General features: G+C 40.5%; 1 protein-coding gene across 3 annotated transcripts in view; it reads right to left on the bottom strand.

Moving 5' to 3' along the window:
- The window catches only part of STOX2 (storkhead box 2), a 71,445-nt gene that overhangs the window by 37,563 nt on the left and 20,583 nt on the right, over window positions 1-13,299 (bottom strand). Inside the window, exon 2 of one of the 3 annotated variants that reach the window (XM_031066201.1) lies at window positions 7,770-7,868. The exons of the other annotated variants lie outside the window; for them this stretch is intronic. Coding sequence (XP_030922061.1) covers window positions 7,770-7,868 — 99 coding nt within the window. The remainder of the gene's footprint in view (window positions 1-7,769; window positions 7,869-13,299) is intronic. 3 annotated transcript variants of the gene reach the window in all.

Raw genomic sequence — 13,299 nt, forward strand, 5'->3', positions numbered from 1 at the left:
GCTTTCAGCGCGCAGCAAGGCGGGCAACCGGGCCCCCGGGGACGGGGAAGGACCGGCCATGCCAGCCCGGCGGCTCCCCGGTAGCGGGACGTGGTACCTACCGAGCGGTACCTACCGAGCGGCACCTCCGGCAGCGGCCAGGCGCGACAGCCCGGCCTCCGCCGCGGCAACGCGGGGCCCGGTCCCTGCCCCCCCATCCCGAACACACCCCGGAAAGCTGCCAACGCTTTAGGGCCCCGAAACAAGGAGAAAAAGCAATATGCGCCTAGTCAGAAGATGGGACGTTACTCCCACCCTTGCACGACATTTTCAACCAAAAGCCAGCAGAGTGTTCTCTAGCAAAGGCCACCCACGTCCCAGCCATTTTGGATGCATGAGCAACTCCCACAGGACATGCATCCCTGTGTGCTGCTGCTGCTTCAGGAACGGCCAAAATCCCAGACAGGGAGAACTCAGAAACTAAAATAAAAGAAAGGGGATTTTGTTGATTGGTTTCTTTGGCCTGGAGGTCGTGGGGCTTTATGTTTTTGTTCGAGGTTGTTGATTTTACATGATGATAAAGCGGATTTCTGTCCGATTCATCTACAAGCAACTCTGTCCTCACAAGAAACCCTGGGGCTGGTACTCCAAAAAAGCAGTACAGGCACGAAAACCCCTTTGCCTCCCGGAGGGCAGTGATGTGATGGGATATGTGCTGCTGACGCCAGAAATAAATCTGGACAGCCACTGTGATTGAACCCACCTCCCACTTCAAAAGTACTTCAAAATACCCATCAAGTATTTTATGCAACTTTCCAATTCAACATAGCTTCAGGACTGATCCAAGGTTTTTGCTGTTTTGTTTTTAGAGTTTAAGGGAGTCAAAGGACCAACAGCAAAATGCTCCTCTCTGGCTGCTATTGAGTAGAATCTGAATCTGAACTTGTACAAAAGCTTCAGCTGATTAGTCACTATATTTAGAAGTTATTGTCTGAAAGGGCAATCATAATGGAAACGTTTTTGCACAAGAAGTGTAGAAAGACCCACTGCCTCTATTTTTAATGGATGCAGAAGGTTCTATGACCAAAATATGGTTTGTCAAAACAGTGATCAGCACACATGCTGAAAACCACAGCTATAGAGCAAATCGAAAGCTAAATCAAACCACGTTGTCCATCTCTCTTGGTTTCATCAAAAGCAAGCAGGAGAATAAGTTCATGAAGGCAAATAACAAGGTAACAATAGGTGCCTGCTATAGATCCTGAGCATGAATTTGAACTTTATCTGAACCTGGGCTGAGGGCTTTCTTCACAAGTGTAAATGCACATCTTGGTTTTTAGGGCTGGTGTATCTTACGGTCCTCAGGCATCAGCAACATGCACAGCCCAACCACACCTAGCTGATGGATATCTACAAGAAAGCTAAAGCAGTACTACAGTCACAGTAATTCGGTGTTTGGGACACAGCTGGGCAAACACTGGAAAGACACAGGAGATGTCTGCAGCGTGCTGTGGTCAAGAATCAGCACCATGACCTCCCTCATCTGCTTCCAGCACTCAGGCACAGAGGGACCAGAGATCAGATTGGCAGCCTATTAACCACTCATTCAGCTTGAATTTCAATATTCCTCTCTTTATATAAGCTCATCCATTGTTTTAATTACTTCAGGAAGATGTCCAATTTGTGCTTTAGTGCACACATTAAAGCACAAATGCTTTAATTCCAAACTTTGACATACAAACTGTTACTGGAGGTGAGGTGAACTAAATAGAAACTTGAACAATGGATAAAAGAGATCAAGAAGGTAACTCAGCAGAGTAATACCAATTTTGAAAGGCAATTCCCAACCTCTCCAAGCAAGACTGAGAACTACTGGATGGCAGCATAAGTGCTAGGATCTCCCTCACCCTGCAACTACACACTGGAAATGCACACACAATATCCACAGGACCACTGGCACTGCCCTATCATAATAAATGAAGAGCTGAGTGGAAAAAAACAACCAAACAACCCCTCTATAAATCAAATTTCCCCATGCCAGGTAGTATAAAAAAGCAAGAGCAGGTGATTGCTATGATCATGCAACCTCTGGCATACAGGAAATCCCAGGCCAAGACTCAGCACAGAAGCTACAAGTGAAGACAGTGCAAAGTTGCTTTAAAAAGCCATATGACCATACTGTGCTGCAGCATTTTCTAGCCTATACATCAATTTCACATAGTATTGCTTTGGCTTCTCTATTTGCCAATAATCTCCAAGACCTTTACAGGCTGGCAATTGTATTTCCTTCACTAATGCCACTGACATCCATTGCTTCCTCTACAAGCCAAATATGAGGAAATGGTTCTTTAGTGGATGACAACAGCTCTGTCTAGCATTTTACAAGATCTGGATGACTGGCACTGCCTGAAGGACTTCTCAACCGAGCTCAGACAGAGCAAACATACTTCAGATACAATGGTTATCTGTGAGGCCATGGAAGCAGTAAGATCACTTCCTCCTTGCAAGCTTCAGCTTAACATACACATCAATTACTGTTATTTTAAAATTTCCTTTGGAAAAAGAAAAAAAAAGGCTCAAAATTATTTTATCAGTTTTGGTGTTTGACCTTGGGACCAACCATCTACCTTCAGTTTTTAAACATTTATGATTCCCTTTTCCCTTAAATACAGGAGGAAAAATGTGGCAATCAACTAGGGAGGACAAGCTGACTGACAGTAGCTTACAGCTAAACTAGCAACTGTTCAACCAAATTGTACCATCCATAGAAGATATGCCATGAATATTAGCTTGAGGACGATAAGCCTATAATTAATAGCCATAATTTTTATTGGCACATCTTGTTTGCATTTCAAGAAAATAACAAAATAATCTGATGGTCACATATTTCTGCAGTACCTGAAAGCAAAGAATCCCTTAGCTTTCTCCACATAGTTTCTGTTAACTGAAACTCTGGAATTATCTAATTACTACCTCCATATATAGGATTTGCTCAGATACTAAAATTCTGAAGCTGTAAGCTTACAGGTGTTTTTGCTCTTTTCTCCTTCACTGCTAAATAGGAAAGATTATGGCAAAGATTAACTAGACTAGGCACTCAATTTGTTCCAACTTCTTACCCCTCTCAGATGCTGGTTTAAAAATGTCAACCTGAACTGAACCAATGATCATCAAGTAAATTAGTTACAGCATGAACCAAATTTGAGACCCCACACTTACCAGTAAGGACTCCAGGAGTTCCTCAAACAGCAGACCTGGATTCTTCCAACCACCAGGAAAAGCTCCAGGACAGATCTAGCACACTCTACACTACTAACTCCTGCAGGCTACTTTAGTTCCTAAACAGCACCAGGAAAACAGCTTTGATTCAAAAGCAAGGGATGGTCAAGATGTTGGAAAGCTACTCAAGACATCTGTGCTGCAATCAGTGCTGTGAGTGGAACTAACAGAAGTGTATCTGTATCACATTCAAGCTGCCCACGTGGGAAAGCTCACTGACCACTCACAGTTTTTGTGGTGTTTGGTTCAGCAAGCTGACCAGGTCAGAGAGAGCTCTGGCCTGCCTATACAGCTCCTGGTACATGCCATATCCTAGATATATGTTTGCCCTCCTTAGACTTCATTTATTTTGAAATGTTAAGTGTCTATAAAACCTTATTGAATAGTTTATACAAAATGGTATCTCCCATGCCAGAAATCTTTCATTTATAAGAGAGTAACAGGGTTAAACAGGAAATAAAAAGACCAAACATACTCATCCTGCCTATACAGCTCCTGGTACATGCCATATCCTAGATATATGTTTGCCCTCCTTAGACTTCATTTATTTTGAAATGTTAAGTGTCTATAAAACCTTATTGAATAGTTTATACAAAATGGTATCTCCCATGCCAGAAATCTTTCATTTATAAGAGAGTAACAGGGTTAAACAGGAAATAAAAAGACCAAACATACTCATCCTTGAAACACTCACGTCAATGTATGATGGAAGTTATGTACTCATCTGTGCTAAAACCTGACAAGAAAATCTGGAAAATACTGGAAAATAATCACTACTTCAGATGGCCTGAGGAATCTATCACCATGATGATGGTATTCTGTGGTACTTCTCCTTTGTTCACAGGAAAATGATAGCCCTTGCACAGACAAGTCACCATTTGTCAAAGCATTCATCATAGATGCCTAACTGCACAACACAGCTACCCAACCTAAAGGCCATCTATCCATTGCTGTCCTCATCCAGGCCAGGACAGCCCACATTTATGCTTGCTCTGCTCTCATGAGTTAGTTTAGGGAGCTAACCTAGCAGAAGGCAACTCCTGCCAAAAAAAAACCCCAAAAAACAAAAAACCAAAACCAAACAAAAAACAAAAAAATTGTATGCCAAACTCCAACTGGGTGCCCTGTCTGTTAAGACAGAGGAGATCCTGTCTCAGGGCAAAGTAGGAGGCAGTCTGCACAGGCAGTGGAGAAGCAGGACCTCCTGCTCTGGGAGCTGGCAGTTATGGGTAAGAACTGCTCAGTTATCACAAAATTGCACAGTAATATGGCCACTCGCCACTAAAATGACTGACACAGTCACCATCCTGACAGCAGGTCCATGTGACAGCTGGAATTTTCAAAGGGCTTTAAAAAGGCTTACAAAATTCCATTCATTTTCATGGCATCCAGGTTCAGGTCTATCAACACTGGTTTCAACTACAAAGGGCAAGTTTTGCAAAAGCAAGCTTTGTTTGTCATATCCAACAGACCATCAAGACTTAAACAAAGTAAGGACATGCAGCTGGAATAAACGAGGAAATAAGTAGCAAGCACACATTCCAAGAATATGTTTAAAAATAGTGCTGTTCTTACAGAGACAGCATGTACCCATTTTCATCACTAGTTCCAAAGATCTGATAAAAACCATCACTTGCAATAACTGAGCTTCCCAAGGAATATGGTCTATTAGACATCAGATTTTGACCATTCTAGTGGGATATAACATGCAGAAGACAGGAAGGATCCTGCATTTCTCCATCCACTGCTGCAGTATCTTCCCAAAACACAGATGACATAGTCACAAAGAATGGCAGACATCCTACTGTGTAGAATACAATTCCACTGATATTAAATTGTATTAGAAAACCATACTTTTTTACATATTAATTTTAGAAAGAGGGAGAAATATTTTGACAAATGTCAGAACTTCCTGTTACAGCATTCCTGCAAGAAGTGTTTCTTTCTCTCCCATCAAATTAGTTTGTTCTAAAAGACTGCACTAGGTAGAGCAATATTTAAAACATTTAAACAGTCAAATTTGAAACAAACCAGTCTGATCCTGCTGGAATTAAGTGTTCTATGTGATCTAAAAATACTGGGTTTTGGATTTTCTTACACATGAAATCTGTCTACTTTGGATCTCTGTTTCAAATCAGAAAACAATTTCCTTAGAATCCCAAAACCTCCACAAAATAGAGCCTCTGTCTACTAGTCAACTGCATGCAAACTTCAAATTTTACAAAACAAGTTTCAATACATGTCTTTACAAGAATATCCAGTATATTATGCATTTCCTCATGTGAAACTTGAGAATCTTAACACATTAGTTTAAAATGAAAACTTTCATTTAGTCTGAGCTGGATTGAAGTGTTTTTGCCTTGTTCTGTATCTCAATCTATGTGAGATTAATTTATCTTGTGAACACAAGTCTTGATTGACTTGCATGTGTTTATAAATATGTATGTACAACTCAGAGTAGGGAAGCAGGAACAGCATTACATCAGCCTCAACACCTGCACCATGTTGACTGAAGCAGAGAAGACTGTCTATTGTTTCTCCTCCTTATTAATGTCTGCCTTCCCAGCCTTACAAATGCCTTACTGCTCTGTCAGTAACATAAATCATGCTGACTCTCTCTGACTTGCAATTTCCACTGTAACTGGAGAGGCAGATCTTGAAAGAAAAAAAAAATAAACAAAACCCCAACAATAAACTGTGAAAATATCTAACAAATATTCTTATGATTTTTATAATGACATTTGCCCCAAGTGCCCATTTGTGTGGAAAATGTTTAAATTGCTTCATTTAAAAAAAGTCTACAGTCCTAAGGGAGCTTTTAGAATTATATACAAAACATTTTCATACAGATGGAGGGCATTAAGTACTTCATGCATGCAAGAAGGAGAAAAAAAAGCTTGAAGAAATGTTACAAGAAGAAAGCAGAATATTTTAAGTCTGAGACAGAGATCTTCTTCATCACACTCACAGAGAAAACAAGCTGAAAAGAAACCAAAAGGAAACAGCTGACATACTATAGAACAGATTCTCTCCAAAAACTTACTCAGCATCTAACGTGACCATCTCAACAATCCTTCTTCTCAGTTAAAATGTAAACCTTAAAAAATATCTAATTTTACACCACAGAAGTTTGCTACTCTTTAAGCTGAGCTATGCATTTAGGCAGAACAAATGGTAAGGATCCAAGTCAGCCGGCACTGGGGGAGACATTCACCATACGTCATCCAGAAAACAGCAGCTTCAGCAAACAGCAAATCCAGACTGGAACTGCTGGAGACCAAGACTGCTAGCCATGACAGCAGCGAGTGATGGCAGAGTCTTTTAAGAGGAACAGTAGGGACAAAATCTGGTTTAAAAATTGATCACTTATGGAGAGGTTTGATGGTCACCTGCAGCAGTTGCAAGAGGTGGGACTCAAAGACCCCAAGTGCATCTACCTTCAGAATCAGGCCCCTACCAGAAGGCAGCTGTAGGAAAGGATGTTAGCTGGAAAAGCATCTGAATACCTGGAAAACAGGCTACAAAGGAGCAAGCATTAAGACAAACCCCTGCAGGGCAGCAGGACTGCTTTGAAAATGTTTTTTTTATAATTTCTATCTTGATTCTGAAGTGATAACATCATGCCACAAGCAAAGGAACCAGAATGGCAATGTTGTCTAGAGCATGATTTCATCCTCCCCACCTTTCAAGTTGCTTATCAGCTCAGAAGGACACTGACAAGCTCAGCAGCACAGGCTTGCTGCTGAAAGAATGTGAAGCTAGCAGGGTTTTTCAGGTCAGGCTGGAGCTAGTACAATGCTGCAGATTAAGCAACTTCAGTGAATGAGGTAGGAGTCTTGGGAGCAGACAATTTGCACCTGGGAAGAAGATTTGCAGCACCTAACCAAGCATTTAGGTAGGAAGGGACTACCAGCTCTCAGTTGGTTCCTACTTTGATGCTCAAGGGATCTGAAAGGGTAACCTTTCTGGAAGTGAACAAATCACACTAAGCAAAGCATTCTGTAGTGCCCATTTCTAAAGCATACAAAAATACCCTGGAAAAACAAGTTTTGGTTGCTGTATGGCAAAAGTTCCCAAACTGTTTTAAAGATCTGCTGTGGTTTTGTCTTAAAGCTCATCAATGTTCAAAGCCCATGAAAAGCTGTCATTTTCTCACTGCTTGTGAACATTCCAAATACCAGTTATAAACAAGCATTGTGAAAAGAAGATCCAACTGGTGGACAGGTTCTTGAAAACTGAACAAAATATTCAGACATTTTTCTGTAATTTCTGTGATCTTATGTCTGAGGTCTGCTGTCAACAGTAGATTATCTGGAAGTCTTTCTACTGCTTCTTATTGGAGCCCAGATACTTAATAGCATCATTTAATATTCATTAGCTATTACCAATATGTAAAAGAGACAAGTCCTGTGACATAATTCCTGCCTCTCACAAAGTGAAGCACCTAACACCAGCTATATTAAATGTCAATTTAATGATAAATAGTGTCTCACAAAACAAGGCAGACATACCACTGGAAATGTCCCCATGTTCCAAATGCCTCTCTTGTATTGGATGCATCATTCTTGTAACCTTGCAACAGTCAGGGCTATTCATTAACCAGCTATTAGCTGAAAAAAATAAAATGTCCATTAAAAAGCAGCACCAACTTTCTGAAAGTGCAGTAAACTGAGACACAGGTAAACTTTCAGAAGCAGAAAAGGATTTTAGCTAGCAACTTCATCCTGAACCTCTGCTTTATCTAACAGGATTTTGTACTTTTGTAGAAAGTTGCTACAATAATCCAGGTAAATTCTGAGCATGTGAAAAGGAAAAAAAAGAGGAAAAAAAATTATGATCCTTCAGGAATACCCCAGATGCTGCCATGCAACCTCTTCAGAAACAGAATTCCTTATATTGGGAGTTGATTTTGTACCACCTTCTATTATAAACTCAAAGGATGCACACAATAATATATGGGTGAAAGTGATTTAAAATGTGTTTCTAATAATGCCTGAATAAGGACCTGCTTCTGGAATTATTCACACAAACTATTTCTGTTTGTTAAAGCCATTATCCCTATTCTCTGACTAACCCCCTTTGCACCTCTTTCAAAAGAAAAAGAAAAAAAAAAAAAAAAAAAAGCAAAACCCAACAAAACCAAAAAACCAGAGAACAATTTAAATGTTTTGATGTGACAAATGCCAGACTCCAAAGCTCATAAATGTGCTCAAACAATGCATTTGAAACTCTCATCCCAGCACCTTGCATCTTCAAATAATCTCCTGAGCTCATTCAAAATCCAAGCACTTTAAATGTACAAACATGGAAAGAACCTTCCAGCTCTTGTAAAGAAGATAATGAATCACAAAGTTAACTTTTTACTTTCAAGATGACTCTCAATCACTGCTTCCGTGATTTTACTTTCAGCCTCACCCTGTCCTGATCCTGGCATGTTCTGCTCCAGAACACACAGAGAGATCAGAAAAGCTCTGCTTAAGATTCAGAAAGAAGATAAAAAGTACAGGTAACTAGAAGTGTGCTCTATCCTGCCTGAAAGGATGGGGGGAGGGCTGAGAGTGATGGGGCACCACAAAGAGAACACAAGAGCACACAAGAGTACACAATATAATAAAGGGAAATGTTCTTCCAGAATGAGATGGAAAATGAAGGAAGCAGAGGTGAGGGGGAGCAGGAGGGGATCGAAAGAGTTATGAAGAAAAAATAGAGACAGTTTTTAAACTCATGAGAGAAAAAAAACATCTACAGCTTTACGGAAATGGATGTAATTTTTAAAATTTAAGCCAAAAGGCAAAAAACCAAAAGATTTAAGGTAAAACGTGAGAGAGAGACCTATCCTGAGCAGGTTTCCAGTAGATGCTGACATCATGCATTATGAAGCCCTGAATTTTTAAGGGGAAGGTGTCTGGAAAATGATTTTCCTTCAAAGCAAACCGAATCTATGACCAGGGCAGACCTACAAGCAAACAAGCATCAGCACCCTTGGTTACCCACACCAAAGAGACAAAACTAACAAGCTCTTCAACTGGCTATGGGAATGAAGGGATGGCCCTTTGTGGATGGCACATGTGAACCACTGCTAAACAGGCATCCTGAACACATTTTCCAAGCATGTGTTTAGACACAGGCCTCTGCTGCTGGCCTGGATAATGGCAGGACTGGAAGCAGGGTTGAAACCACAGCCTCCAAATGCTGCTCAGCACTGCTAATCACAGGATAACCTGCTGGTGTGGAGAGGAAGAATTTCTGCTCAGTTTACCGCAGAAGTCAGAACTCCTCCCAGGCAGCAGCACCTTCACTTTATTCCCACAACCCACTACCCAAAGCTGATTCTCAAAAACTTTTTGGGGGGTTGGAGGTTTGGTCATTTTCAGGTTTTTGTTTGTTGGTTTGGTTTGGAGGGGGTGGGTGAGGTTTGGGGGCTGTAGGATTGTTTTGAGGGTTTTTTAATATTTTATTTTTCTTTCTTGGTTCACTGTTAGGGTGTAATTAAGGTTCAAAGTCAAGAAAGAAAGGGAACCAGCTCTGTGTCAGCAATCAGCTCAACATGCTGTTAATATCTACCCATAATCTCTCCCAGTCTAGGCGTGTAATCTACCTGAGAGGTAACTTAATTTTCCAGTGGTTGCCTCCATGGGTTACCAATCTCTATTGCTTGTTATACATTTAGTTACACAGGCATAATGTCTCCTGAGAATACACAACCAGGTATTACACTTTACTTCCATGAACCCCATTGTCTTCATAGTAGAGCTTGTGCCTCCACATGAGGAATATAAGCTTAGTTAGAAATGAGAAGCCCTATTTCCCCATGCACTAGGACATCCCTTACTTTACATATTTAAAGAAAAATACAACTGAGTACAAGCAGCTAGAATTAACCTCAAAACGTTTTGGGGTTTTTTTCCCCTTCCAGTGTTTTAACTTGTTAACAAATCAAGCTAGTTTCACAGTCTCTAGGTGTCAGTTCTCAGGGAAAAAAAGATTAGCAAGTTATAGTCATAGCTTTTAACAAGTTCTCAAAGTTCCATAATACCTCATAAAACAAGTATCACTTACATCCCCACCACCCAGCACAGTGATGCATACTGAACACGTGCCACAACAGTGAATGCACACCATTTCCCTAACAGCACCGTTCAGTCAAGTCAAACTGACACGTGAGAATATGGTACCCCACATTTCCATTTTTTCCCTTTTCCCATCCTTAGTGATGACAGGTATCAGGTCTGTAAACCAGCTTTGTCTTGAACAACCCTCAGGCAAACATTACCGAGTCTCTCCTTGCAGACCATGAGGGACTTTACCTGCCACTGTGGTAGGACCCTTCTGGCCATGCTGGTAGCCACAATGACTGGGAGACAGACAGGCAATGCCCACTGCTCCCCCAACATCTTGCGAAAACAGGGATTAACATCAAATCACTAGAAAGAGGTGACCTAAATGCTAAACAACATCCTACATCCTCACTGCTGACAGGACTATTCATTTCAGAGTGGACAGGCTCTATTTTACCAACAGTTTTCTCCATTTATATACACACACTACCTAACACACACACTACTATCAGACAGTGGTTGATCAAAGGTTAAGACTTGCTCCTATCTCTTTTTGCCTTGTTGATAGTTTTAAAACAAAAATCAATTCAATGTATGTATCATTTATAGAAATTGTTTGTAACCCAGCTGTTCCACACAGGGATTGGGAAGGTAATGGCTACGCTGCAAAAAGACTGAATAAAAGCTCCCAGGCTCCCAAAGGATGATTTATTCCACACTACCCAAATTTCAAAGTGAGGTTTCTCTTGCACACAATAGTTAATAATCTGGATTCTTCTTTGCTGCACTATTATTTCACTGACAGAATTTAATGGCAGTATAAAATGCAGGAGAATATTTTAATCTGCATCTATTTTGCACCTCCATCTCTTTTGTATCTTATTTCTCTTTCAGTACATAGAGTTTAAGGCTTTGCAGCATTTACAATCCCTTATTTTATGTGTCCAACACAACAGTACCCAAGTGTAATAAAAAATAAGTAAGTACAATAAGACTAAAAGGGCATTTCCTCCTCAGCTACACATCAGGCACCTGAATTTAGGTGAAGTCTCTGTACCTGTAGAGTCAAGATTTGAATTGCTAGTCATGGACAGGTCACTGACAATATGGAGAGCAGTGCTGTGTTGGGATAGTGAGGAAGAGCCAAGTCCAAGGCTTACCCAGCAGAGGTCAGGCTACACCAAAATTTCACTGTCATTATGGGTCCTAAGAAATTGTTTCTCGGGTCCTTCCCACTGTTTCCCCTCAGAATCAAACTACAAGTATTTTTACAAGTATTTTTAGATACCTAAGAATTACTCTGAAAATCAATTTAAAACAGCAAAGACTTAAGTTTGTTGGACAAAATACGCTTGAAAAAGACTAAGACAAAAGCATCTGACACCAGCATTTGAAGAACTCAGTATTATTGTTGGGCAAAACTGTATTACTTAAATGAAATAAGAATGAAAATTCACTGTAGCAACATAAACAAAACATTGTGCATGCTCTCCAAGAGTATTTCAAGCAAATTTTGTGCTGATACACAAGGCATAGTAAATGCTTCTAAAAATACACATTGATATAAGTATTCATAATGACAAGGGGAATTACGAAGGGTCTCAAGAGTTTGGGAGTCCTCTGTCCACAAAGTGAGAACAAAAGCATCATGCATGTGATTTAGCATTTAGCACAAAAAGCAGAAGACAGAAAACACTTAAAACAAGACTCATGGAGACAATAAAGTAAGCCTGCATAATGTGCTCATATGCATGACAAAGAATCTACATAGGCCCCCACAGCTTTCAAATAAAAATGTGAAAATACTATAAAAACCCAGCAAAGGAGATGCAGTGTTCAGTATCCCAGTAAGCTGCATTGAAACAAACTAAATAGTAGAGAATGTACAAAAAATGCACAGAAAAGTGAAAAAGTGAAGCATCAAACATGTCTGTGTACTTGTGATATGTACACATACATACAAACATACATTACTTGTTAAGTAAACTTTTCTTCTACAGTCAACATAAGTGTTGGGGGGGAGGTCTGAAGCATGTGAATAAGATTTTAGCACAGGTAAGATGTTCAGTAATATTTCTTATGAGAGTTAATAGCAGAATATTGCAGACAATGCTAATGACACCCTGAATATTGTTTGAATCAAGGGGTTTGACAAATCATCCAAGACTGAGTATGGCAAGCAGCGACACTTCATTTCACAGGGGAAGACATCAGAGCTGTTACGCAGTCATTACCTTAAGGAAGCAAAGCACCCTACATTTGACCTAAGCAGTTGGTAGGCAGTGAGCTGTTTGTGCTTAAAATGCCTAAGTTTACAATCCAAGGCAATGGATTTTACAGTCTTTCCTGCTGCAGCACAGACACCCGCACTCTAGGTTATGCTCTAGTCTCCTTTTGCTGCTGCTTACCAGAGAATGTCAAGATTGGTGGAGGCAACTTTGGATCACCTCTGGGCCCCTCCCCTTGCCTGCTCTGTGGTCTCAGAAAGGTTTGATCACAACTGTCTCCCTGAAGATGCATGCAGAAGTCTTATCCCAGAACACACCTTTTTTTTTTCCTAATAGTCACCTACCTCAGAGCTTGTGCACTGTCCTCTAAAGGCATGCCTAAAACTTCCTTATGGTCTCTGGGCTGAGGACAGTTTATTTTCAAGCAGATCACAGGCTTTGAGATGCAGCTCTATTCCTCTTGTTCCACATTAATGGGACACAAGCAGTTCAAAGGTTTTCAATGACAATATTTACAGCAGAACTAGAACTGGCTTGCAACCTACCTGTATTGATATTTACACTTTTCTGAAGGGCTCCTTTCAAGTCTTGGCTGCGCAGAAAGTTTAAAAGAAAATGTCCCACCTCAAGGGAAACACCAAATTCCTAAATCACTGCTCTGTTTTTGTAGGACACAGAGTTTTATCCACATAACACATGCACAAACCTTTCAGCTCTGATTAATAAAGAAAATATGGTCAGAAAAAAAGGTACTG

This window comes from Geospiza fortis, unplaced genomic scaffold (assembly GCF_000277835.1).
Source record: "Geospiza fortis unplaced genomic scaffold, GeoFor_1.0 scaffold40, whole genome shotgun sequence".
Classification (NCBI taxonomy): Eukaryota; Metazoa; Chordata; class Aves; order Passeriformes; family Thraupidae; genus Geospiza; species Geospiza fortis.